The following is a 27,779-nucleotide window of genomic DNA, read 5'->3' on the forward strand; positions in this document are numbered from 1 at the left end:
CTCCCCCCCCCCCCCCCCCCCGGAGGAAGCGCGCGGGTCCGGGAGTCCGCCAGCTAGCCCTCTCTGCGCAAGCGCTGTCGGGCCGCGAAGGGTGTGGAGGAGGGCGGAAGAGGCGGAGCTACGGAGGGAAGGAAGGGTCTCGCGCCGAGTAAGGGAGCGCGAGCCGGAGTCAGTTGAGGGCGGGAAGGGGTTGAGAGGGATTGGGCAACGTGGGCGCTAGGCAGCTGAGGGGACTGGGCGGGACAAAGAAAGTGCTGGAGGGCAGGGGCCTTGGGGCGAAGGAGCCGCAGGGAGACTAGGGTCGGGGACTCAAAGATTCCGGGGAAGGGGGATCGGGAGGAAGGCGTCAGTCGGTTTGACTGGGGAAGGCGAGGGGGGGGGAGGGGGTGAGGTGGGGGAAGCTGAGCAACTGAGCCGGGGCAGAAGCTGCAGTTGTGACCAGCCCCGGGCAGAGTGAATTAAGGGGAGGCAGGCAGGGAGGGGGGGAGGAGCCAAAGACAGGGAGCAAAGTGGGAGACTGGGGTGGAGGGGAGAGGGGAGAAGAAGATCTGGAATGGATAGAAAGGGTGACGGAGAGAGAAAGTGGCAGTATTAGGGTGGGATGAAAGGCAAACATCCATCGGAGGGCCTGGAGATGAGCAAAAGACTAAAAATAAGCAAAGGACTGTTAGACTTCCTGCTTACCCAGGAAGATGGTTCTGAAAGTTGCTATGCTGTTAAGGGTAACTCGGGATCTCTGCATCTTACAGACTTCATCTGGTGCCAAGCTGTATGCCTACTCTTTAAAGGGGAGGGAGAATCCGTGATGGGAATAATGGTGTGAGGAGGGAATTTGCCCAGGTGCACTGAGCAGACAATCCAGTAGAGCTGCTTCCCCAACCCTTTAATTCCATCTGTGCTCACTTTCCTGAAAATCACAGAATCAAGTAGGGGAATTACGCCCATAAGGGAAAGGAAGGGCACTGCCCCAAGTGCCGTGAATGCCATATAGACTTGTGGAGGTCTTAATCTCAGATCCTGCTTTCCCTTTAAAAAAAAAAAAAAGGGAATTTTTTTACCCTATGGTTTTATGTCATGGGTGATGTTTTACATAGATGATACAGTTTATCACTTTCAGAAGTGGGAGTGATAGGCTTAGAGAAATGAAGGAAAGAAATGTCAGCTGGATGAACCCGTTAAATTGTCTAAGGAATTGGGTGGGTTATTATAGATCTTTCCTAGGGATTGATTGGAAACTTGGAAAATGAATTGGAACTTGAGGTGTTTCTCTTGCTCCACAGGAAAGAATGGATGGCGGGAGAAGGAACCTAGAACCCCCATCCACTTTAGGGATGCTCCAGTCTTCAGGTAAAAGGGACAGGACTGGGCTATGGAATTGGAGATTGTACACCCTATTCCTATACTTGCAGTACTGATCCTTCTATTCTCTTCTTACTCAGGTCTCAGTGGGCTCATGCCTCCATCTCATTTCCAAACACGGCCCCCTCCAGGCATGTCCAGGATCACATCTGTCCAGTCCCCACCCTTACCCCAAGTCCTGCCTTCATCCCATCTTGGTCATTATAAGAGTGACCATAGATGGGAGCAGAATAGACTACAGATTTTGAGAGAACAAGATGGGGCAGGTGATAGTGATGATCCCAAAAGAAGGACCAGGTAGGGACCTAGTTATCCTAGTGTCTGCCTGTAATTCTTCTCCCCCCTTATATGATTCCTTAAAAAAAAAAAAGGATTATTTAAAAAAAGGCTTTATTGATGCCTTTTTCTTTGACATTCTGTTAATTTCCAAATAGAACCTTCTCTCCTAACTTATCCAGAAAATCTTTCCTTGCAACAAAGATAGGAAAACAAAACAAAACAATTCAGTCCCAATTGTTTTTTGATTCTATGTGCTTTCTGCTTTTGTATGTGAAATTTGAACCATATTATTTGATTTTTGGTGGGGTATTTTTCCTTGTGTGTGTGTGTGCCTCTTCTAAACAGTACCTTAATGTTGTAATAAACTTGTTGACTTTATATATAGGTCAGTCTTAGATCACTAGGATTTTGCTCCTGAGTTGCCAAAAGACTTTATTATAAGATGTCATAATTCTGAAAGACATCATGATGAAATTGGAGTGAATTCTCAAGAATTGGGACCATGGCTTTTATTTGTAAATGCCTTTCTTCAGAGGGCTTACAACAATTTGTACAATAAATATTCAATAAATCATCTGCTTGCCCCTGTTCTTTTCACATTAGAACAAGAGGATCCATTTCCTCATCTCTACCTCTAGATGGAGCTTAGGCTCCCCCTTCTCTCAGGCTAAAACAAAATTTGAGTATGCCTTCCCTTTTCCACCTCAAGCAGAACTCTTAGATTCAAAATGTCTTCATTTGCTTGTGAACCAGATATCCTATTACTCATTGTTTGTTGCCATTAGTGGACCATATTTAATAGATGTATAGGTATTTGTATTGCTTTCCTTCCTCAACTAGATTAAGGCTCTTGATGACATAGATTATGGCATATACCATTTTGCATCCCTAATTTAGTGCTTTACACATAAAAGGTGCTAAATAAATTTTTGTTGAGGATTATCTCTTCAGAGTAAAATCCTTAGAATCCACAGAATCCTTATTGTTTCTAGGTTTTGCATCCTCTTGTGTGTCTGACTTTTATTTTACCCAGAAGCTCCCTTGTCCCTTCCTCATTCCTACATATCAGAGCAGAGAAGTCCTTATAACCACCCAGATGGGAACAGAGGCCCACTTGTTCATCCCTTTCTAACATGAGAGCAAAGAGGACATATCTCACCTATAACTTTCCCCAAAGGTCCCTGGACCATGTGGGGCCACAGAGCTTGAATTCCCAGACTGAGTTGGTCTCTCAGCAACTGGAAGAGATTTGGAGACTTGAGAAGGAGAGCCAGGCCTTGCGGTTGGCTTCAGTCCATCAGAAGACTCGACTGGCAACTCAAGCTGAGGAGCTTGAAGTTTTGGGACAGGCAGAGCAAGCTATGCAGGTTGAAATAGAGGAACTTCGTGCTGCCTTGGCTGGGGCAGAGCTCATTCGGCAGAAATTGGAAGAAGGAAACAAAAGAGAGATGGAAGAGATTCAAAAGCTGCACAAGGAACAGGTAAATTAGAATAAGAAAATATTAGGGATTGGTTGGGATTTGTCTCAGTTCCACTTTGTAGGCAATTAATCTGAGATAATCACACTTTAGCAAAGATCCTTTGGTATGAGATTAGATACTAATCTACCTGATCAGGAAGATGTTGAGAATCCAGAGTAAGGAAGAATCTGAAGGACACAAGCTGATACAGTTGAGATAGGGCATTCTGCATTCATTGTTCTTATTCTCTCTTCCCACTTCTCAGGATTCATATACCTTGTTTCCCTCCCAAAACTTTAATTTACTTCTTGGGACTCAAGTATTCTATTTTTCTTTTGGAACCCCAAAGTAGGTTCTAAACATTATCTGCCTATATTTTCATGATAGGCTCCTAATAAGTCATCCAAATACTACTCTCTGCCCATTCCAATTCATTTTTCACATTGTTGCCTTGCTTTGGTACACATTTGGTTGAATCATCCTTCTGTTCAAAATCCTTCAGTAGCTTCCTATTGCCCAAATAAAGTTAAAACTCCTTAGTCTGACTTTCAGGACTGTCTAAAAATTGATCCTATTCAAACTGTATGTTTCAGCTAATTAGATTGTTCATACATATCCTGTTCTTTCTCACCTCCATATCTTTGTTTAAATTCTGCCCCGTACCTACATGGAGTGTTTTGCCTGTTAAATACCTACCCATTCTCTAAATGATATAATAGAACTGTGTCCCCTGATTTTTTGTGGAGGGTGGATCACCTGATGGACCGCCTGACCTGGGGAAATTCCTAACATTGATCCCCATCCACCTGACTCTCCCTTGGTAAAGCTACCTGGTTTCCCATGGAATCGCCCACCTCCAATTAATCATGAATCATTTTGGTCTGGAAATAATTGCAACCCTTATTGATTTGAAAATTAGCCCTTAATTGCTCCCTAGCCCCAAACTATAATAAAAACAACTCTGTACCCCAAACCTTTGCTAATTCCTATCAGGATTTGGCCCACTGAGGAAATAGTTTTTCAATGAATAAATCCTTTTTTTACCAAAAGCCTTGCCTGGAGATTGAGACTGAATTCTTTCACAAAAACTTGCAACACCAGCCTGGGGACCCCATCACTGTTAGGGTGTCTGTCATCCCTCATTTCTCACACCTCAACATTTGGTGGCCTGCTATGGGAATTCCTGATATTTTACATCCTGGTCAAGGTAAACCTCCCCTTGTCTCTGTTGTGTCTGTTCAATAGCAAAGGATACCCATACATCCGAGAAAGTTTGGGTAGTCAGGAAATCTATGCTCAGCAGCCTTCCTTGATTGGAATTCCTATGTCTTTTAGCAGAAGTGCCCTTAACCAAGAGACTTCTGTCACTTGTCTCCCTCTCAGGGATACCTATTATAGAATCTGGAAAATCTAAAACTTGTAGCAAAAAAAAAAAAAAAAAAAAAAAAAATGGGACAATCCACCTCTGACTCTATTCTTAAGGATTCTCCCTTAGGTTGTCTCTTCCTAAAAGATCTCACAACTAAAAAACTTAAAACAGCACTACAGGATGCCGCTAAAATTTGCTGAAGGGAAGTTAAAATTAGATACTAACCTTTGAAATAACTCCTTCCTACTCCTTTAGGGAAACAGGATCCCTCCTCTGCCATGCCCATGCAGCCCTTATCAGGAGGCTTGTAAATCCTTTTTAGAACCGCCTCCTTGTCAAAGACAGGACCTAATGTCAGACAATCTGCTCCAGATATAGGGAGGAAGCTGCAGAAGCCAGCTTTGGGCCCTCAAACTTCTCCAACTCAGCTGTTAGAAACAGCTTTTGGAGTTTTCAATAATAGGGACCAAACTACAGTAGAGGAGGAAGATTGCAGAATTAAAGCGAAAAATGGAGAACAGCCCCAAATTTTAGCTGTTGCTATATCTGGGAACCATAGGAGTTTGTGCTTCAGGTGTAATGGACAGGGCCATCAGGCCAGAACTGTCCTCAGAGGAAATTCCCCAGGTGTAATCAGGAGGGGCACTGAAAGAGAGTGCACAGGGTACAAGCTGCTTCACCAATGTCCTGCCCTCAGCAGGATTTTGGAGCTTGGTCAAGCTCCCCCTTGTTCCACCATGACAGCTGAACACCGGGATGTGGCAGGTAAGACTATTGAATTTCTTTTTGATTTGGGGTCTCCCCAGTGTATTCCCCCACAAATGCCAATATCCAATAAAGCCAGAGGCTAGGGAGGGATTGCAACCCCGAATGAGAAATTTCTTAAGCACAAACTTTTAGTATTGGCTAAAGATTTAAGGGATTTGGAGCTGCTTAATAGCAATATCATCCAGTATGTGGATGGTATCTTGATCTGCAGCCCCATCCGAGAGGCCTTCTCAGATGGGAACCATAAAAATTCAATTTTCTGGTCTCTAAGGGCTACAGGATCAGCCCAGGTCACCTGTCAGTCTGTCAAATATTTGGGTCATGAAGTAATTCCCCACCTCCTGTTCTCTCACAGAGGAGAGAAAGCAGACAATCTAATCTTTCTCTGAATCTACTTGAAAGAAACAGAAATGAGGGGTGAGAGATACACTAACAATGAGGGGGTCCCCAGGCTGGTTTTTGTGAAAGAATTCACAGTCCTGATCTCCAGGCGAGGTTTTTGGCAAAAAATGGGTTTATTTACTGATCCTCAGTGAGCCAAATCCTGATGGGAATTAGCAAAGGTTTGGGGTAAGAGTCAGTTTTTTTTATTAGCCTTCTATAGTTTGGGGCTAGGAAACAATTAAGAGCTAATTTTCAAATCAATAAGGGTTGTGATTGTTTCCCAGACCAAAGTGATTCAAAGATTAATTGGAGGTGAGCCATTCCCTTGGGAAACCAGGTAGCTTTCCCAAGGGAGATTCCGGTGGGTGGGGATCATTTTTAGGAATTTTCCCAAGGCCAGGTTGCCCATCCTCCACAAAGATCTGGGGACACAATTTTATTACATCATAAACACTAGATTAAATCCTTGTTTAAATAAAGCCCTTCAAACCCACAATTTCCCTGATTCTCCTCATATACATAGCACTTAATTTACACTTCTCTGATTCCCTTATACACACACACACACACACACACACACACAAAATCAACAGTTACATGTGTGTCTTCTCTCTTGAACCTTAAGCTTAATGAGTTCAGGGGACAATCTCTTTAATCTAAATTTTATATCTGCCCCAATGCCTAGCAAAGTGCTTTAAATACAGTAGACATTTAATAGATGTCAGATATTGTATTGATTAAAGTAAGAGAGTGAATGAGATAGAAGTAGAGACTAAGGAAGAGAAGGTAGATTGAAAGAGAAGAGAAATAGGTTCCAGAGGAGTTTGAAGAATTTATAGAGCAAAGGTATAAGAGAAGCTCCTTCCTGTTCAACCTCTGCTCTGTTGTTTTTTTCCTATTGAGATCTCCCACATGACCACAGCTCATCAGGAAGCTCTTGCTGCCCTGGCCAACAAGACCCATGAGTTGGAGGAGAAAGTGAAGACTATGGAATCTAAGAGGGAAGAAGAGACCAAGGAGTTGGCTGTTGTACAGAGGGAGGCTAGGATGTTAAGGGAGGAACTAAGGTGAGGAGAAATACAGATTCAATAAAAGGAGTCAGCAATTGAAGGAAGAGCAGGTTCTTTCACTCAAAGCCTTTATTTTCTTACTTTTATCCATCAATCTTAGTAAGACTCATGCAGAACTCAATACCCAGGTGGCTCTTGTTGACCAGCTTAGGAAGTATGTAGGGGATCAAATATCACCAGAGAGCAAGAACCAGATGTGGGAACAGGAGCGGAAGCAGCTACTAGAAACTGTGCAGGTGAGAGATTAGAGGAGTGACTTTATCTTTGGGGTGGAAGTGAATACAGAGATTTTTTTGGATCTTCTGGAGAAGTTCATTAACAGAGGAGGGGACTTTACCTAGTGGTACACCAAAACCTGAGGGGTGGGAGAAGCAGGCATATTCTAGGAGTAAGTACTAAGATATTACTGTAGTTAAGAATCTCCTTCCCCTGGCCAGCATTTGCAGGAAGATCGGGATGCCTTGTGTGCCACTTTGGAGTTGCTACAAGTTCGAGTGCAGAGCCTCCAGGACATCCTTGTCCTTCAGGAAGAAGAACTGGGTTGGAAGGTAAACATGGTTCTCTTCACAGAATTTAAGTATTATTGCTCCAAGAATCCCTACTGAGACATAGATGTCCTCTACTAGCCAATTTCCTCTTGAATTCTTCCTTTCCTTACTCTTACTTTTATTCCTTCTTACTTTGTGGATCTTCATTCTTACTTTGATTTTTTTGTTGCTTAAGATAAGGTAGGAGCAGTAAGGAATATTCATCTTCCATGGAAGTTGTGACCTCATATTTCTTCTTTACTTTGAAGGTCCAGCCTACAGACCCCCTAAAGTCTGAGTCAGCCAAGAAGGCTCAGGCCCTGCTGAACCGTTGGAGGGAAAAAGTGTTTGCCTTGATGGTGCAGCTGAAAGCCCAGGAGTTGGAACATACTCATCATACTCAAAAGCTTAAAGGAAAGGTAACATCTCTTTCCAACACATATATATACACACATTCATTTTTTTATATTTCTGTTATCCCATGTGTTTGCACTTCAAAGTGTCTACACAGTTCTGGTCTTTTCGTCAAGAATGGTTATAGGTATATAGACCATGGAGATATGAAATGCCTCGGGGAGAAAGGGATGGGGTGAAACAACAAAGATTCTACACTGCAGGCAGAATAAAGATGAAGAAATAGAAGGAAGCAGTACAGTTGAGCTCTCTGCCATAAAACTTCAAATAGATTTAGCAAATGTATTAGATTAATTCCTAATGGAGATGTTCAGAGTAAGTCACCATGTAGTCATTTGATCTGCTCAGATTATAATAGGGAAACAAAAGAGATCTGCTGACCCTAGGAATGGAATTGGGCTAGGAATATGCTTTGTGTGGAACACTCCAAAGCAGAGAAAGAAACTGAACAAGAGGAGGTCCTGGATCCATACCAGGGTACTAGCACAGAGATGGAGAAACTGATAGCTTTGTTACCTTTGTCACAGTCCTGTGTCTTAGATCCAGAGTGTACTGAGAAGGGACCTGTATCCTAAATAGTGTTCCTAAGTAAGGAAATACTGGGTAGAAAGGAAGTAGTTTAGAAACAAAGTAGTAAAGATATGGCTTAGTCCCTAGAAGAGCTAATTCTTACTTCTAGCATCTAGCCTTGACTGCAGAGAAATAACCAGGGTGAGAACTGCAAATCTAAGCTTCCCTACAATTCTGTCACTAAATCAATAAAACTTTCAAGGTGGCTTATAAAAACTGAGTCCAGCAGCTGTCTATTGTTGTTCAGACCCAGTCCTCAGCTCAAGAATTTGCACAGCTCAGACAAGGGAACGCTGAAAGCATGCCAGGTCCTCAGTTTGTCCCTGAATACCCCAATACTGGAATAACACCCAGGAATACCCCAAGAAAGTAACAGCAGGATCTGCCCATGCCTTCCCACTAGAAGTGCCATAGCCCAGCTTTACTCAAGTCTGAAGTTAGGAAGTAAGTTGGAAGAATGAGCCAAAAAAAAAAAAAAAAAAGAATCATATCTTAAAAAGCTTAATATTATGGTAGGAAGTCTTAAGATTCAAAAAAAGAGAATGACTTAAAAAGAATTATAAACAAAGCCTCAGAAGAAAACACAGCTTGGGCACAGACTCATTTGTAATTCCTAGAAGATATGAAGCAAAAGGTTTTTTTTTTTTTTAAATTTAAAAACTTTATAAGTAAAATGAAAATGCTTGAGGAAAAAATCGAATTTTTTCCTCATTGAATTGGATTTTCCTCAGAAAGTACTTCAAGGAAAAATGGATCTTTCTTGAAATAGAGGATATCTAACCATTCTTGGTGAAAACTCCAAAACTGTGTAGAAATTTTAAAGTTCAAACCCATGGGTTAAGGAAATATTTTTTAAAAAAAATGAAAATGAGCAAGCAAATGTAAAAGATTACATAAACTAACATTCAAATATGAGGAAATGTTACATGTGTCTCTTCTGATTCCTGTTATTAGGAGGAATCATAGGACGGTAATTAGCATGTGAGTAGCTTTGCTATGTCTTGATATGACTAAAAGAATAAAGGGGGCCAGCTAGGTGTTGCAGTGGGTAAAGCACCATCTCTGAAGTATGAGTTCAAATTGGGTCTCAGACGTTTAACATTTCCTAGCTATGTAACCCTGGGCAATTCACTTAACTCCCCATTGCCTCAGAAAAAAAAAAAGAATAAAGGAAAGCGGAATATAAGGTGGGAATATAAGGTGATTGTGGTGGGATAATGGGAATAAAGATGCAAATGAAGAGGAATTGGAGGAGCAGTTTACCACTTCAATTCTCATCTGAATTGATTGAAGGAAGAATACACACACAGGTTGGGTTCAGAAATGTATTTCACTCAACATGGAAACTGGGAGACAGGGGAAGGAAAGAGGGTGAATTAAAAGAGAGAATTAAAAGAGAAATTCTGTAACAATGTTCAAAAAAATGCAGCTCTTTTTTGACATGACAATGGGAATCTGGTGGGGGAGTGCTTATAAATTGTTGATTGGGTAAATAAATTATGGTCTATATGATGAAAATAATAAAGAGAAAGTTTCAGAGAAAGCTGTGGATGTTTGTGTGAACTAATGTGGAATGAAGTAAACAACCAGGAAAGTAATTAATGCAATGACAGTTATGTGGTAAAGGTAAACAATTTTGAAAATTTAGGAACTCGGCATAATAACTCATTCCAGAGGACTGATGATAAAATATACTATCCAGCTCCTGATAGGTGAAACACTGTAGAATGAAGACAATTTGGGAAGGGTTATATCACCACTGTGGGTGTTTGTTTTGATTATACATTTTTGTAATGGATTTTATTTTTATTTAAGTTCTTAATTATTGGGGTGAGAGAATGAGGAAACAGATTTTTGTTGGTTGAAAAAAATTAAAATTATTAAAAGATTTTAGGGGGCTTTAGGATATATTCTGACTTGTGTGATTTCCCCAGGAGGAGTCAGATGACCACTACTAAAGATATTCTCAGTGGAATTTGCTTAGGGTAAAAGATAATCTAGTTCAGCAGTTCTCAAATTTTTTAGTCTTAAGACACCTTTACATTTAAAAATTTTTGAGGACTCCAGAGAATTTAGTTTGCTTATATATTTAGCACTATTTAACTTATTAGAATAATACCTTAGTAGTATTATTAAAATAGTTTTGACCTTGAGCACCCCTTGAAAGAATTGTGAGGACACAGAGAGATTAAAATATTAATTTAATATTATAATGTTATTAATATTAGTTATTTAATGAACAGTAATTGTTAATACTTCACTAATAATTAATTTACTTAATAAATTAATATTAAAATAGTTTTGACCTTGAGCACCCCTGGAAAGAATTGACAATCCACTATGAAAACAGCTGGATTAGATAAGTCATTGTTATCAACAATTCATAGTTATATAGTACTTCAAGGTCTGCAAAGTGCTTTCTGAGATGACCTTTGAAGTTCCTTTTAACTTTTGAGTTCTGTGCTAGCTTCTGAACATAACAGAAGGAGCTAGCTTGGACTAGTTGGCAGAAGCCTATTGTTAAATTTTTAATGTAAGCACTTTACACATTAGGACTTCATTTATTGTTTTGTTAATTGTCTTGACTTAAGAAAGTGATAGGGAAAATGTTAATAATGTAGGTTAAACTTAAAAGTGTGTCATGACAAAAAAAAAAACTATACAAACATTATACACAATATACATATTGGCTTGCTTTCTGTATATGAAGACACAACATATCTTTGTCTTTTCACTTACTATCCCATGTACATGGAATAGTTTCCCTTTTCATTTTTCATCTATGTCTCTAGGCTTCCTCTAAGACTTGATTCAAATTCTACCTTCTGTAGAAGGTCTACCTTTTATCTCCCATTCACTGCATCCCTAATACTTAGTACGGTGCTGGATAAAAAGTAAGTGCTTAATATTGTGCTTCTTAGGGATCAAAAGAACAAGTCCTTCAATTCCAATAGACTTGGGGTAGGAAATACCATGTGTGTGCAGAGAAAGAACTGTGGATACTGAAGAAAGATTAAAGCATACTATTTTCACCTTTTTTTTTCTTGTGATTTTTCCTTTTTGTTCTGATTATTCTTTCACAGTATGACTAATATAGAATATATTTTAAAATGATTGTACATATATAACCCATATCAGATTGCTTACTGTCTTGGAAAAGGGAAAAATAAGGGAGGGAAGGAAAAATGTCTGGAACTCAAAATCTTACAAAAATGAATGTTGAAACTATATATGTAATGGGAAAAATAAAATATTATTAAGTTAAAAAAAAAAAAAAAGGACATCCTTGAGTAAGAGCTGGAATCACATCTCAAATTTTATAGTCTTTCCAAGTTCCAACACTGTATTCAGTACACAGACACTGAATTATTTATGTAAATAGAATTTTCACATAATGTAGACTCCCAAATATAGGTTATATTCCTCAAATGAATTCTTTTAAAAGAAAAAAAAATACTTAAACATTGAGAATTAATACTATCAGCCATATTCAGATTTTGTACAGAGCTAACTCTTGGGAGGATTAGAGTGGGAGTAGGGAGGGGATTGTGGCCTATATTTGGACCATTAAGATATATTTTAAAGAAAGTAATCCCTGAAATCAGAAGGATCTGAGTTCAAATGTGGCCTCAGATACTTAACACTTTCTAGATATGTGGAGTTTGGGCAAGTCAACCCCAATTGCCTCAGCAACAAAACAAAAAGAAAGTAATCCTAAATTGGTCCCCACTTCCTTCAAGAACCTAGGCATTCTTCTGCCAAGGGACCAAGGGCACCCTGTTTCTGTGTCTTCCCTTGTCATTTTCCTTATGAATCCAGGAACTTGGCATTCAATTTCTTCTTTATCCTAGGTGGCAGAACTTGAAGGTGAGGTAGCATCCTGGGGTCAAGAATCAACTATTTTGCATCGATCTCTCCAGGACAAAGCTGCTGAAGTGGAAGTAGAAAGAGTTAACAGCAAGGTGGGTACATGGAAAAAGAGAAGGAAGCATGAGCTGAGGCATCAGAACCCCTGGTCATTTATATCATTTCCAGGTCCTTCAGGGGGAGCTGAGTCGAGCCCAGGATGCCAGACTGTGGCAGCAGCAACAGACAGAGACAGCTGAGGAGCATATGAAGCTTGTGGCTAATGCTGTGAGCAGGTATTTTAGATGAGGAGGAGGTGAATAGGAGCTTTTTTTTTTTTTTTTTTTTTTTTTTTTTGGTCTTCTCTATAAAGAAATCCTGGATAAGAAGGGAATAGAGATTTTGGAAGGGAGGAAAGATGATTATTCGTGAAGTAGTTGATGTTCTCTTGTCCCTTCAGTTCCCATAACTGGCTACAGGATCGGGTAGCTAAGGTGGCAGAAGCTGTAGCTCAGCTTCCTAGCCTCAACAACCGACTTGGCTATGCTTCCCGACAAGTCCGTACTATTCAAGGTAGGAAGGCTATTCCATTCAGGGGCCCTATTTTCTGTTTTAATTATTTTCCCCCTTGATTCATGTTTATCTAATGCATTTTAGATTCCATAATCTTCCTTTCATTTATCCCCTCGCAAATCGAGCCTATTATCTCTTCCTATTTTTCCCTGTTTTCGTCTTTTTTCTTTTTTTTTTTTTCAGTAACCCAGCTATGTTCTTCCTCTTCCCCTCTTTTTTAAGGCCTTGTGGCTCGGAAAATAGCACTTGCACAGCTGCATCAGGAACAGAGGTAAAATTAGAAGACAAAGATCATTGGTCCTGGGAGGTAAACCAAGGGGAGAAAGAGGAGACTTCAGGGGCTAGATGCTTATGAACCTGAAGGGTAGTAGAGGGGAAAGATGTGTTTTTGAGGTTCATTGTCTAGTTTCTCTCTATTTGGTCTAATTTCTCTGTTCATTCCCTATAGCCCTCCACCCCCACCGTCTGAAGAAATGGGACTTGAGTTACAGCAGCTAAGAGAAGAAAGGAATCGCTTAGATGAAGAGCTACAGCTGAGTGCCCGCCTTATCCAACAGGAAGTGGGCCGGGCCCGGGAACAAGGTAACACATGGCTTTGGAATGCTTGGGTTCCTTCTGAAGGTATAGAGAACTACAAATAGATACTTATGTCCTATGGAAGGAAAATTGGGGCTAGTGATGGTGGGGAAAAACCAAGGATCTAGGTTCCGCTATGATAGTATAATAATATTGATTATCTGATTCTCAGGAGAGGCAGAGCGGATTCGGTTGAATGAGGAGGCCCGGCAGTTGGAGCAGGAACTGCAAAAAACCCAGGAATCTTTGGTTGAGGTCGGGATTCAGTTGAAAGCAGCTCGACTGAGCCAGAAGGAGAGCACAGAAGAGGCTGCCTGCCTTCGGCGGGAACTAACTCAGCAGCAAGAGACCTATGGGAAAGGTACAGAAAGGTACAGGGGAAAATGAGGAATTGTGAATGGAGTGGAGGTGAGGAATTCCTTCTGCACTGCCATACCTAGTTCATGGGTCCTGATTCTGAGGCAAGGATTTCCCAGGGAAGGCACTAATGTAGAATGGGACTCAGATCTCTACTTCTGTCCCTAGACTTACAAGAGAAGGTAGCTGAAGTGGAGTCAAGGCTGCGGGAACAGCTTTTAGAGATGGAGAGAAGACTGAATGAAGCTCGGAGGGAACATGCTAAAGCTGGTGAGCTTGGGGATATGAACACGGGAAAGGAGAATACCATTACACAGTATTTTTGTTCCTCTCAGGTCACAGATTTGTAGATGAATAGAATTTTAATAGTAGAAGCAGCCTTTATAAAGATTACTGAATTTAAAGATTAGCATACCTCATTTTATAAAACCTAGATAAGTTAAAGTGACTTCTCCAGAGTTACATAGCTTGACTTTGCTATTCTCAGTAGTATAAGACTACTTATATACTTATATACTTTTATATATATATATATATATATACACACTATATATGTGTATATATATATGTGTATATATATATATACACACTACTTATATACTTATATAGTAGTACCACGACTACTCTGAAGGACTTAAAACGAAAATCCTATACATACCCAGAGAAGGAACTGATTGTGTCTTAATACAGATTAAAGCATCCTTTCTCTCTCTCTCTCTCTCTCTCTCTCTCTCTCTCTCTCTCTCTCTCTCTCTCTCTTTCTCTCTCTCTTTTTCTTTGCTGAGGCAATTGGGGTTAAGTGACTTGTCCAGGGTCACATAGCCAGGATGTGTGATAAGTGTCTGAGACCAGATTTGAACTCAAGTCCTCTTAACTTCAGGGCTGGTGCTCTATCCACTATGCCACCTAGCTGCCCCTTTATCTCTCTCTTTTTTAAACTTAATTTTTCTTGAGAGTTTTTAATTTTCATTAGAGTAGGAGATCTATATTTTCTTTCACAACTTGACTTTTATGGAAATATTTTGCATAGCTTCACATGTAGTTTCTTAATTGTAGGGGAGAGGCAGATTGGCTGGGATGACAGAAAAAGATAATGCTGAATATTGGAGGGGATGTGGGAAAACTGGGACACTGATACATTGTTGGTGGAATCGTGAATACATCCAGCCATTCTGGAGAGCAATTTGGAACTATGCTCAAAAAGTTAACAAAATGTGCATACCCTTTGATCCAGCAGTGTTACTGCTGGTCTTATGTCCCAGGGAGATCTTAAAAGAAGGGAAAGGAACATGTATGTGCAAAAATGTTTGTGGCAGCCCTTTTTGTAGTGGCTAGAAACTGGAAATTGAATGAATGCCCATCAGTTGGGGAATGGCTAAGTAAATCGTGGTATATGAATGTTATAGAGTATTATTGTTCTGGGGGAAATGACCAGCGGGGTAATTTCAGAAAGGCCTGGAGAGACTTACAAGAACTAGTGCTGAGTGAAATGAGTAGGACCAGGAGATCATTATATACGTCAACAACAATACTATATCATGGTCAGTTCTGATGTTCGTGGCTCTCTTCAGCAATGAGATGAACCATATCAGTTCCATTTGTTCAATAATGAAGAGAACCAGCTACACCCAGTGAAAGAACTCTGAGAAATGAGTGTGAACCACAACATAGCATTTCCACTCCTCCTGCTTTTGTCCACTTGCATTTTTGATTTCCTTCTCAGGTTAATTTTACCTTATTTCTAAGTCCCATTTTTCTTGTGCAGCAAAATAACTGTATGGCTATGTATACATATATTGTATTTAACATATACTTTAACATACTTAACATGTATTGGCCTACCTGCCATATAGGGGAGGGGATGGGGAGGAAGGAGGGGAAAAGTTGGAATAGAAGGTTTTGCAAGGGTCAGTGCTGAAAAATTACCCATGCATATAGCTTGGAAATGAAAAGCTATAATTTAAAAAAAAATTGTAGGGGAGAGGGAGAAGGGGGAAAAAGGAGAGAACCTAGAACTCAAAAAATTTAAAAGCAAATGTAAAAAAAATTTGTTTTCAATGTAACTAGGGGAAAATATTAAATAATCAAAATATATCAAAGTTACATAACTGTTGGCTAGAAATCAGCAAATAGAACCCTGATCTTCCAATTTCTTATCTTGGAAATAACTTGACCAAATAATGCCATTGGATCATTCTTTACATATCTTCCTTCCATCCCTTCCAGTAGTTTCCTTGCACCAGGCCCAATGCCAAGCTGCCCGAGACAAAGAACGTAGCCAGGAACTGGGACGTCTACAAGAGGAAGTTCAGAGGGAAGAAGGATTCCGGTTGAGGCAGAGGCTTCAGGAGCTGGAACGAGACAAAAACTTAATGTTGGTATGATTTACTCTTGGCCATGAGCTATAATTTTTTTTTTTTTTCTCATAATCAGAGGACAAAGGAAATTGGAACCCTATCCTGGGAGGAATTGAAGGAAAAGTACCTACTACTAGGGATGGAGAAAAATCTTAATTCTTTTCTTCCTAGGCCACTCTAAAGCAGGAGGGTCTCCTTTCCCAATATAAACAACAGCGATTGTTTGCAATTCTTCCTCCCCTATCACTGGAACCTGGTTCTGAAATTCTGCATCCCACCAAGCAACTTTTGAAAGGTAGAATTCAGAGGGTGGGACTCCTACAATATTTCTTTAGATTTTTTTTCTTCTTTAGTATCCACTCCCTCTCATTTCTCACCAAATATAAGAACTTTATCTTATGTAATTCCCCTTTTATATACATTCTTTCTCAGGATCCTATCTCTCTGCATTGCTGGAAAATCTGCAAGAAATGAGTGAGGTTATCACTCGGGAAGAGGAGGGAGACAATGGGAAGTGCTCAATTGTAGGATCCTCCTCTTACCAGTTGTAAGCTGTAAAAGGGAACTTAACAGGTGGAGAAGGTAGCAAGTGTGGCCACCTGCTGGCTGGCTCTAATCCTTGAGCTACATCTGCCTTGGTGACTGAATTTTCTTACATCAAATAAAGGAGGCTTTAATAGGATCTATTAGTTTGGAAATATTGTCTCTAAAGATTTAAGGATGTCTTTCCATAAACTCTCTTTGATGCAAATGCCTCTTTCCCCCTCTCCTATGAAATGTAATTTTTTTTCCTTTGTAACTTGCTTTCAAGAATAAAATTCTTTTCCATATCCTCCTTTCCCCTAGTTGGATCTCGATATTTTGAGAAGCAATAATTTTTTACAAATTAAAGATTTTTTCAATTAAAATAAATCTTTAAAACAATTAAAATTAACCTCCTATCCCTCCCTACCTTGGGGGACTAAACAAACTCCTTGTAAAAAGTGAGTATGTCAAACAAAACAAATTCTTGAATTGTCCATTATTTAAAAATATGTATGCCTCAATCTGCACACTCTGGCCATCACCTCTCTGTATTGGGTGTCATGAGTCCTTGTAAGCTCTTAGTTGTTGATCTTTACAATTTTGTTATTGTATAAATTGTTCTCTTAGCTCTGTTCCCATGATTCTACATCAGTTCATACAATTGAGAAACAATACCTTAAAAAGTAATAATTTGGAAAGGAAAAAAGAAGAGGCCATTGAATATGAAACAAAGATTTCTAGGCATTAAAGGAAGATGAACTTAGAAATGGAAATGAGGCCCAAGGAGAAGGATGTCTGAAGGCAAAAGAGGGTAGAGGAGAAGAATGAGTGCTGGAGAATAAAAAGAACAAAAAAGGGCTGAGGAAGGAAAAGGAGTAGGGACAAGAGAGACAGGAAAAAAGGAAGATGAGCAAAGCAGATGACTATAATTAGGTGCTTCTGCTGAAAAGTCTGCTTGGCCACAAAAGGGGGAGTTAGGTATTAGGTTTTCCTATTTCCTTGTTTTGAGTCATTCTAAATCTACTCCAGGTTCTTATTTTGTTTCATGCAGGGTGAAATTTATACTCGTAGCTAGAAGGCTGAGCACATGGATCCCTGAGAAAGCGTAGGAATGATTCTTGAGAAAAACAGGGACTTTGGGGAGATGTTTTTATTCTGGGGAAAGAGTTGAGAGATGGTATATTAGTATAATGTCCCAGCTGTGCCCCTTGTGTTCAAAGGGCATATGACATTCTTTTCTCCTCTCCTTCAATTCTCACCCCCCTTAAAATCCAGGCGTCATATATATATATATATATATATATATTTGCTTCACTGCCTCTGTAATTAGATTGTTTCATTACATGATTTGTATACGCCCTTTACTCCTGACTGAGGTAAGACAACAAAAATGGAGATCTCAGTATGAATCTTGAGGGGGAGGAGTGTGTATTGACTTGGAAGCTAAGTGAGTAAGAGAAGTCAGGGACAAAGAATTTAGGTGCTTAGATTGCTGAAGTGGAAATCCAGGAAAGCAGGCAACTTGGACAGCTGGGCCCTGAGACTGCAAGCTTAACTTGAGTGGTTGTTGCACAGATAGAAACACCTTGACTTCTTCCCTCTCTCCTTCCCAAACAAGTCTGTCCAGTTATGTCCTTCCACCTTTTCTAGTAACAGTTGAGTCATTGGGATTTTTCCTTCTCAGAGTTTGGGCTCCTCCTCTTTTCTCCCCTATAAAGTCAGTTCCTGGGCACTACAGACTCATTCTGCCCTTCCTCGGGGCCCAGAAGGGAGAGCTTCAGAATCATGCTAAATTGGAAGCTACTGGAAATTCTGGTTCTTTGTCTCCTTTCAGGAGGTGAGAAGGGGAAAGATAATGGAATGGAGGAGGGAGAACAATTTGGTGATCTGAGAGGGAGGGAAGGAAAATGATGAAAGTAGGGGGTAACATGAGGGGCAGGTTGGGAAAGTTTTTGAGGGGGAAATTAGAGGGTTTTGTAGATTTAAAAAAATGGAATTTTGGGGTATTATGTTTTAGGGTATGAATTTGGGACCAGATCATCTTTGGGATACAAGTCATAACTTGTGAACTTGAGGGATTTCTTCTCTTTAGGGATCTGGTTTGGTGTGGAGGTTAATGGATCAGAATTGTGGTGGAAATTAATATTACAGTCAATATTCTCAGTGTTCAGGATTAATGTCCATTTCAGGATTTACACAAATTCTGTCATAGCATTTGTGGGAAAGGCATCATCCATTCCATTATATTTTCTCTCTTTTACAGGCATCAGAGGCAACAATGACCACCCTTTGCCACCAGCCTTGGAGGCTCCTGAAGAAAACGGTGGGCCTACATGGCCACAAGGTCCCCCAATCCCCGGTGACCCCTGGCCAGGTATACCTCCTGTATTTGAAGAACCTCCATCTTCAGGCCCAGGTCATACCTGGGGAGATCTGGATGAAAGTGAAGTCTGGCCCCCTGAACCTCCTACAACAACTACTTCCCAACCTCCACTGCCCGATGACCCCTGGCCTGCTGGATCCCAGCCCCCTGAGAATCCATGGCCTCCTGGCCGTGAGATAGATGCTGTCTCTCATGAGTCAGACCTTGATCCACCTATGGAGGAATACAGATAATTGAGTGTTCTCAATCCCCCTCTCTCATACATATAAGACCTTGTTCACTTAACATATTTTCCTCATTCCTGTGGATCAGTAATTTTTCTGTTCCTCTTTTATTTTTGTTCTGATAACACTATCCTCCCAAAGATTTACCTTTTCTCTCCATCTTTACCTTAATTCTTGTTGGTCACCCCCAGAGCATATTCTTACCTCATATTCTATCCCGTTTTTCCTGTATCAGTTCTTCCAGAATCTCCACAACTAGGATAACTAGTTTTTTGTGTTTTCTGCCATCATTTGGTGGCCATGACAGGAAGTTGAAGATGGACAATACCAGAACTTCCATGAAATGGAAGAATAAAATCACACTTAATAATCCTTGTGTATCCATATTCTTTTATTTTTACTGGTCCTTGGATGAGGTTGCTAAATATTTCTGTTAGCTTCCTAATCACCCAGAGTAGAAAGAAAGAATGGGGAAAGAAACCTTAGCCATAGTTTTTAAATCCTTTGATCCTTGATCCTCTTTTCATCTTCATAGTCCCTACTGTCTTCAGGGATCTGGATATCTGGTTCCTTAGCTTCCCATTTCTGGAGCTCAAGAAAGGTAACTTGGACTAATTGGAGACCAAGAGAACTATAGTATCCAGCTTTGATGGCTATTGCATTGAGAGAATAAAAGACTAAAGTCCTCGAAATGTTTCATGGGACTGAGGGAAGTTGATGGGCTTAAAAGTTTTTTATATATATTTATGTTTATATATGTATAAATATAAAAGTTTTATATATATATATATTTATTTAAAATTTACAGTTGCTTATCTCAAATCCTGGGAGGAGGTAATATATTTTATATGTGAGAAAACGGGGCCAGTAATATATCCTGTACCCTAGTAACCCCCAAGGACTAAGGCTTGATCCCAAATTGTCCATTTCTCTGGCTTGTTGCCCTCAATTTAACCCAGTAAAGTCTCTAAGAGAAAATCTCAAATACAATTTGGGACTAGGGTGTCTTGAAATCCTGCTCAAGTACTCAACGTTATGATATGGTTATTCATTCGTGGTATGTATTTTACCCCACCAAAAAGGCACGGAATACTAAAAACTCATAAAGCACTTTTCCCAGAAAGGACATAGTATTGGGGTTCAACACATTACAGTAGAAAGAGCACTAAACTCAAAGGGATCCAAGTTCAAAATTAGACTTAAAAAACCTATGAAGCTTTAGTCGAGTCACTTAACCTCTAGGTCTCAATTTCTTCAGCTGTAAAAGGGAAGTTTGGATTAGGTGGCCTTTAAGATCTGTCTTCTGGATCTAAATCTGTAATTTTAGGAGCCTTTGATGTACATAGCTAGTAAATATCAGAGCAGGGATTTAAATTTGTTCTCAACTTGAAAACAATGCTTTCCTAGTAGAATGCAGAGCCTGAAGTGGAAAATCCATAGTATGCTTTTGAGCTGGTCTGAATTCATTTAGCATTCCCATTATTAGCATATAGATTATAAACAACTTTCTGCTACAGTGGTTATAGGGGAGATTGAAAAAAAAAAAAAAAGTAATTTCCTGTCTTGGTCAGTCCCAGCTTTCCTAGCTATTGTTTGTGTTACCTTAGTACCAGGGGGCCTCAAACTATGCCCGCGGGCCAGATGCAGCATCTGAGGACGTTTATCCCTTTCACCCAAGGCTATGAAGTTTATTTAAAGGCCCACAAAACACAGTTTTGTTTTTACTATAGTCCGGCCCTCCAACAATCTGAGGGACAGTAAACTGGCCCCCTATTTAAAAAGTTTAAGGACCCCTGCAAGCCATCTGAGCTTTAGTTTCCACATAAATGAGAGGATTGGACTATGAGGTCTCTAAAACTCTTAACATTATGATCCGACTTGAAGTGACATGCTTACATGCAAAAATATTCACTGATTTTAACAGGTTTCAACTGTTAGGACAGAGTAGAAACCAAGCATTCTGAATTAAAGCCTATTCCTATCAGTTTACTGTTACAGAGGGTCTGAAAATATGGATTCCATTCTTACTAATACATGACTTAATTGTTTGCCCTTCATTCTCAAAGAGAACCACGGCATCAGAGAGTTGATGCTATGACATGCAAATGAATTGGTATCCAGGGAGGACTGTGCAAAGTCACTAGCCTCACTTTTTCTCTTCCAAAGCCATTTTGGACCAGTTCCCACAAATTATAGCTAGTTTTTACATAGTACTTTAAGGTTTACAAAAGTGCTTTACAAATATTTTCCACATTTGACACTACAATAATCCTGAGAAGTAGGTGGTATTATCCTCATTTTACAGGTGAGACTGTGATAGAGGTTAAGTGACTTGCCCAGGATCACATTAGCTATTGCATGGTTGTAACTGGATTTGAACTCATCTTCCTGCTTACAGGGCTAGCACTCTATTGTCCACTTAGCTGCTCCCCTAAAATGGAAATAATAGAAATGAAAACAATAGAATAGAATAAAGTCTATGGCATGAGAAAAAGGAAAATGGAAGGAGGAGATATAAACTGATCAGAAAGGGACAAGGAAAACTAGATTAATGTCCCTGCAATCAAATAGGGAAAGAAGAGTGTTAAACGGGACAACAAGAAAGGTCCAAAGACAGAATAGAGAAGAACTAATAAATTTTGCCAGGAGGTCACCCTCAGCTAACAATGAAAGCCATGTATGGATGAAGACAGAATCCAGATTTTAGCACTTGGGTGGTTGCAATGACTTTTAATTCTATTTCCAATTTCTAGATGTAGTACTGACAGTTGACTTGTAGTAAATTGTTTCCTTCCTCTAGTCCTCAATTTCTGTGCAACAGTGGATTTTATACAGAATATTTGCTAACTTTTCACTATTTGCCTCATATGGAAACTCTGGATGTTGACACAGAGCTGGGCATAACTCAGGTGTGTGTAGTGAGGGATAATGAAGTGTCTTAATTGCTGCTAAGCAGGAAGAGCTGACTTAAATAAAAGTCATTAGTCTTTTTTTTTTTTTTTTGAAGCAATTGGGGCTAAGTGACTTGCCCAGGATCACACAGCTAGGAAGTATTAAGTGTCTGAGGTCAGATTTGAACTCAAGTCCTCCTGACTTCAGGGCTGGTGCTCTGTCTCCACTGTGCCACCTAGCTGACCTCCCTCTTCTTTCAAGCTATGAAATATGATGGATCATTTCTAGCTACATTTAGACAATCTAGTGAAAGAAGAGATGATTGCTCTGTCCCAACTCTGCCTTCAAGAGGACTCCAGAGGCCATGACTACCTTGGTCTGTTTTATGTTTGCTGTTTCCAGATAAAAAGCAAATGAATATCCAGGGAATGTATCTTAGTCTAGTGGTAAACTTGAGAATTCTGAAAAAAGGTGGGAGATCCATGGTTGGGAAACTTTGTCCACTTTTTTTTAAATTCAATTTTGTCCATTTTTTTCCAATTCATTGCAATTTAATTCATCCAACAAATATTAATAAATACCTATGTGTCAGGCATAGTGCTAAAGTTGTGGGGAATACAAATAAGAGAAATAATCTCTGTTCTCAAGGCGTTTACAATCCACAAAGGAGAGGCAGGGAGACTAGGGGTATGATTTCCCAGGAAGGCAGATCCAGACCTTTTAAGATTTTGGGAGAAGTTGTGTTTTACTCTTCAACCTTCCAATCAGAGGTGAAAAGCAAATGAAGGAATTGACGTTTTGAGAATCATGAGATTTCAAGTGATCAGCTTATCTTGGGTAAAGCGTGATGTTCCAGATAGTGGAAACCAAGCAGAACTGCTGATGAAAAATGGTGAGAATATCTTCCTTGAGAGATGTATACTCATTAGGAAAGTTCTGATGACTGTGGATCAAATTGAAAGACAGAATTTTATTACAGATTTAGATTCCTGGGATACTTACTTGGTTTTTGTAACCTTTCAGGCCCACTTAGCATCATTCTGGGACAATTTAGGATAGATAAGGAAAGCATTTCACCAGGGATAGAGAAAAAGATCAGGCAAGGGAGAAATGGAGAGTATTTAGAATGGCAGCATTCATTACCAGAATAAGAAAAAATGCTTTAGTAAAGGATGAGAAGAGGGGAAGAATAGCAAGTATTTGTTACAACAGTGAATGATATCTGCTTTACTGTAATTAAAAATTTTCTCATTATTTTCAACTATTAATTAGCCCACTAGCTGGTTGAGAGATTTGTATGTTGTCAGTCCATCAAGGAGAAGATCCAAGTATAAATGTGGCCTTGAATACTTGAACAGCCTTGAACAGGGTAACAGATATGTTACTCTGAGGAAGTTATTTAATCTTATGTCCCTCAGATGGAATTATGAAAAGTTGGCTATGACTGAAATGACTGAAGAAGTTCATGAAGATATTACAAAATAATTGTGATTACTATTTCACATAACATTTCTTTTTTTTTTTCTTTTTTATGTTTTTTTTTAATTTTTATTTTTATTTAATAGCCTTTTATTTACAGGATATATATATGGGTAACTTTACAGCATTAACAATTGCCAAACCTCTTGTTCCAATTTTTCACCTCTTATCCCCACCCCACCCCCTCCCCTAGATGGCAGGATGACCAGTAGATGTTAAATATATTAAAATATAACTTAGATACACAATAAGTATACATGACCAAAACATTATTTTGCTGTACAAAAAGAATCAGACTCTGAATTATTGTGCAATTAGCTTGTGAAGGAAATCAAAAATGCATCACATAACATTTCTACAGGTCAGATTTTTTTTCTAGTTTTCCTGCCCCCGATCCTGACACCAAAAAACTATTCTGTTGCTGACTTCTGTCTGTTCTCTGTTAAATATAACATCTCCTACTGGGTGTCATACTCCATTTCAAGATGCCATTGTAAATAGGGGTGAGTAGGATAGAGAGAGGTCCCTTGCTCTTCTTCCCAGCCCCCCAACCTTTTTCCTGTAGACTTCAGCTCTGGCCAAGCTGGGGGCTGCAGAAAAAGTTAGCTAATATTTGAAAGCAATGATTGGGGAGTTTGGCAATTGGTCATTTTAAGACCAAAAAAGGTGATTTTAAATACAAGGGACAAGAAAGATTGATTTGCAAAAGCAATTGATAGTTTAAATGGAATATCTAGTTAGAAAATCACAAGGTAAAGTATTGATTTTTTAAAAGTAACTTTTTAATTGATGTATACATTAAAATGGGAAATGACTATAAATTAGATGAGATTCCTATCCATTTTTGTGATAGCCTATGTTATGTTATTTGGCTATCACTTATAAAAATTGTAAAGTTGCTAATTAAATTATTTGGGGTTATTGTCATAATATTGAAACCTAAAAATTATTAGGTATTATATGATATATGTAGACATCAGATGATAGGCACCAAAGTTGGGGTTTGGTCATGTGTGGAATTTGCATTGGCCATTATCTTTGGTAAAAGGTAGATTTATTATGGAAAAGGCAAACTCCTAGTGAGGGGGTATGAGGGAAGGAGGGAGAGGGTGAATTAAATCTTCACCTTTCCAAGCAGAAAGAGCTTTCCCTTTCCTGTTCCCCTACTTCATGTGGTGTCTCTCCCAATTCCACCATGCTTCCCTACCCCACTTCTCCTTATAGCTACTCTTTTAGGGTGCCAAGTCCCCTCAGGACCCAGCCCTCCAGCCAAGGACAAGGGCAATTAACTCACTGGAGTTTACCACCTTCCCTTGCTGTTTAAATGAAATTGCTTTAATATTAATTGCTTTTATTGTTTAAAGGAATAGCTGATATTTACATGATGTTAATAACTGAATGTTTGTCTTTATTTTTCAAGTTTATTATTTCTTTAAGGCAAGGTCATTTTTGATGCTTTTTCAGATTCCACTGCTTAGCAATGCAAAAAACTTTTAAGAGGGTTGTTAGAACTGCAAGTTCTCTGAAAGTGATTGTTTCTACCAAGGTCTCCATCTGTCTTCAGCAAATTATTTAATATTTATTTAAGTGCATAATGATCTCCTTGTTTAATGAATATGATAACAAATATGGTCTATAGCTTTCTTGAAATACCTAGAGCAGAATTTTAACCTTCTATCCTTGCACTATTTTTGACTGCTTTGCAGTTGCATTTGATGGTTTATGCACAATGGTTTGTAAGTTTTTTTGTTTTTATATAGACCTGAAGCCGGATTGATGAAACTTGCTAATGAGATGACATCTCTTGGGACTGTAACTAATATTGTTTTGAGTTTCAAATTTGGATATGAATTGGAGAGCAAACTGGAATTATGCCCCAAAAGTTATCAAACTGTGCACACTCCTTGATCCAGCAGTGTTACTACTGGGCTTATACCCCAAAGAGATACTAAAGAAGGGAAAGGGACCTGTATGTGCCAAAATGTTTGTGGCAGCCCTGTTTGTAGTGGTCAGAAACTGGAAAATGAGTGGATGCCCATCAGTTGGAGAATGGTTAGGTAAATTGTGGTATATGAATGTTATGGAATATTATTATTCTGTAAGAAATGACCAGCAGGATGAATACAGAGAAGCTTGGAGAGACTTACATGAACTGATGCTGAGTGAAATGAGCAGAACCAGAAGATCATTCTATACCTCAACAACAATACTGTATGAGGATGTATTCTGATGAAAGTGGATTTCTTTGACAAAGAGAAGATCTAATTCAGTCCCAATTGATCAAGGATGGACAGAAGCAGCTACACCCAAAGAAAGAACACTGGGAAATGAATGTAAACTGTTTGCATTTTTGTTTTTCTTCCTGGATTATTTTTACCTTCTGAATCCAATTCTTCCTGTGCAACAAGAGAAATGTTCAGTTCTGCACACATATATTGTATCTAGGATATACTGTGTCTGAAAGACCACTTTGCCTAAGTATTTGGGCCCTCTTCCACCTTCCCTTTTGCTTACTGGAAGAAGAAGCAGACAATCTTAGCATGCCTTATCAGGCCAAGGTTTTTAGGACCCTGAAAGCTAACCTAATCTCGTGTCTGGGCCTTAACCCTGCCTAAAGACTTCTACATGTACATTGATGGAAGGTGGGTCCAGGTCCTGGAATAGTTTTTGAAACTCTATCCTAGACCCCTTGCTTGCTTCTCAAAGAAACTTGATGTTTTGTTTAACATGTATGAGACTGTCTCCCATCTAGGGGAGGGGATGGAGGGAGGGAAGGGAAAAGTTGGAACAGAAGTGAATGGCAAGGGACAATGTAAAAATTACCCATGCATAGGTCAATGAAAAGTTATAATAAAAAATAATAATAATTTTTAAAAAAAGAAACTTCATGTTTTGGGGGTGACCTTTCTGCCTTAGAGCTAGTGTCACAGACCTCATTGCAGAAGCTTCTAAATTCATCTTGGGTCGGTCATTAGAGATTCTGGCTCCCCACCAGGTATGGAGCATTTTTGACTATATCAGAGCTCTATAATTAGGGGAAAGAAATGAGAATGAATATCTATACTGATTTCAAATACGTTTTTCTTGTTTTGCATGATCATGGAGGCTATCTGGAAAGAAAGGGAGTTTTTTTTTTTTTTTTTTAATAGCTTTTTATTTACAAGTTATATGTATGGGTAATTTTACAGCATTGACAATTGCCAAACCTTTTGTTCCAATTTTTCCCCTCCTTTCCCCCCCCCTCCCTAGATGGCAGGATGACCAGTAGATGTTAAATATATTAAAGTATAAATTAGATACACAATAAGTATACATGACCAAACCATTATTTTGCTGTACAAAAAGAATCGGACTCTGAAATATTGTACAATTAGCCTGTGAAGAAAATCCAAAATACAGGTGGGCAAAAATATAGGAATTGGGAATTCAGTGTAATGGTTCTTAGTCATCTCCCAGAGTTCTTTCACTGGGTGTAGCTGGTTCAGTTCATTACTGCTCCACTGGAACTGATTTGGTTCATCTCATTGCTGGAGAGGGCCACGTCCATCAGAATTGATCATCATATAGTATTGTTGTTGAAGTATATAATGATCTCCTGGCCCTGCTCATTTCACTCAGCATGTAAGTCTCTCCAGGCCTTTCTGAAATCATCCTGCTGGGCATTTCTTACAGATCAATGATATTCCATAATATTCATATACCATAATTTATTCAGCCATTCTCCAATTGATAGGCATCCACTCAGTTTCCAGTTTCTGGCCACTACAAACAGGGCTGCCACAAACATTCTTGCACATACAAGTCCCTTTCCCTTCGTTAAGATCTCTTTGGGATATAAGCCCAGTAGTAACACTTCTAGATCAAAGGGTATGCACAGTTTGATAACTTTTTGAGTATAGTTCCAAATTGCTCTCCAGAATGGTTGTATGTATTCACAATTCCACCAACAATGTATTAGTGTCCCTGTTTTCCCACATCCCCTCCAACATTCCACATTATCTTTCCGAAAGGAAGTTTTTGACAGCCAAACAATCTCCCATTAAGTATGCAGGAGAATAATTACTGCAAGTTGTCTATGGACTTAGAGAGGTTTCTATTATGTCTTGTAAAGGACATCAGAAGGGGGATTCACTTCAGGTCAAAGGACACAATCTATCAGATTCAACTGCCCATGCTGTTGTCTGTTTGCCCCTGATCATGGCATCTTTACTTCCCCAGTTCCTGACTCTTGCATTCCCTAATGTAACTCCCAGGCAAGTAAATTCCGAAAGGACCGCACATACCCCCTTGCAGGGGCTTCAAACTGCTTTCAGTTTTGTTAAAACCTGTACTAATTGGGTAAAAATCTTCCCTTATAAGACTAAGGG

At 39.4% G+C, this 27,779-nt stretch overlaps 2 protein-coding genes across 9 annotated transcripts; both read left to right on the forward strand.

Annotated features, from left to right (window-relative positions):
* The first annotated feature begins 18 nt into the window (after positions 1-18).
* CCHCR1 (coiled-coil alpha-helical rod protein 1) lies at positions 19-16,591 on the forward strand. Of its 8 annotated transcripts, none has more exons than XM_031965194.1 (18): positions 19-148; positions 1,281-1,347; positions 1,440-1,656; positions 2,816-3,119; positions 6,523-6,686; positions 6,790-6,925; positions 7,127-7,237; positions 7,486-7,635; positions 12,052-12,162; positions 12,236-12,342; positions 12,507-12,619; positions 12,842-12,890; positions 13,068-13,201; positions 13,368-13,556; positions 13,721-13,822; positions 15,779-15,930; positions 16,081-16,204; positions 16,342-16,591. In XM_031965194.1, exons 2-18 carry the CDS (start codon positions 1,287-1,289, stop codon positions 16,458-16,460), a joined length of 2,343 nt encoding a protein of 780 aa, XP_031821054.1. In that variant the 5' UTR covers positions 19-148; positions 1,281-1,286; the 3' UTR covers positions 16,461-16,591. The 8 variants fall into 8 exon arrangements, 6 of the variants coding, with proteins under 6 accessions (XP_031821054.1, XP_031821049.1, XP_031821048.1 ...); XM_031965189.1 differs by lacking the exon at positions 19-148 and adding an exon at positions 164-769 and having other exon boundaries at positions 15,782-15,930; XM_031965188.1 differs by lacking the exon at positions 19-148 and adding an exon at positions 165-769.
* A 143-nt stretch (positions 16,592-16,734) lies between these two features.
* Positions 16,735-19,413, forward strand: PSORS1C2 (psoriasis susceptibility 1 candidate 2). Its single transcript, XM_031965195.1, has 2 exons — positions 16,735-18,271; positions 18,698-19,413. The coding sequence occupies exons 1-2, from the start codon at positions 18,220-18,222 to the stop codon at positions 19,048-19,050; spliced, it is 405 nt and encodes a 134-aa protein (XP_031821055.1). The 5' UTR covers positions 16,735-18,219; the 3' UTR covers positions 19,051-19,413.
* Positions 19,414-27,779: the final 8,366 nt, after the last annotated feature.

The sequence above is a fragment of the Sarcophilus harrisii genome, chromosome 4 (genome assembly GCF_902635505.1).
Source record: "Sarcophilus harrisii chromosome 4, mSarHar1.11, whole genome shotgun sequence".
Lineage (NCBI taxonomy): Eukaryota > Metazoa > Chordata > Mammalia > Dasyuromorphia > Dasyuridae > Sarcophilus > Sarcophilus harrisii.

Bases quoted from the DNA above. Each gene is read 5' to 3' on its own strand.
- CCHCR1 (XM_031965188.1), top strand. From the start codon at position 602: ATGAAAGGCAAACATCCATCGGAGGGCCTGGAGATGAGCAAAAGACTA. The intron at 3,120-6,522 runs GTAAATTAGAAT...TTTCCTATTGAG, and splicing joins AAAAGCTGCACAAGGAACAG to ATCTCCCACATGACCACAGC. The intron at 16,205-16,341 runs GTAGAATTCAGA...ATTCTTTCTCAG, and splicing joins CACCAAGCAACTTTTGAAAG to GATCCTATCTCTCTGCATTG.
- PSORS1C2 (XM_031965195.1), top strand. From the start codon at position 18,220: ATGCTAAATTGGAAGCTACTGGAAATTCTGGTTCTTTGTCTCCTTTCA. The intron at 18,272-18,697 runs GTGAGAAGGGGA...TCTCTTTTACAG, and splicing joins TCTTTGTCTCCTTTCAGGAG to GCATCAGAGGCAACAATGAC.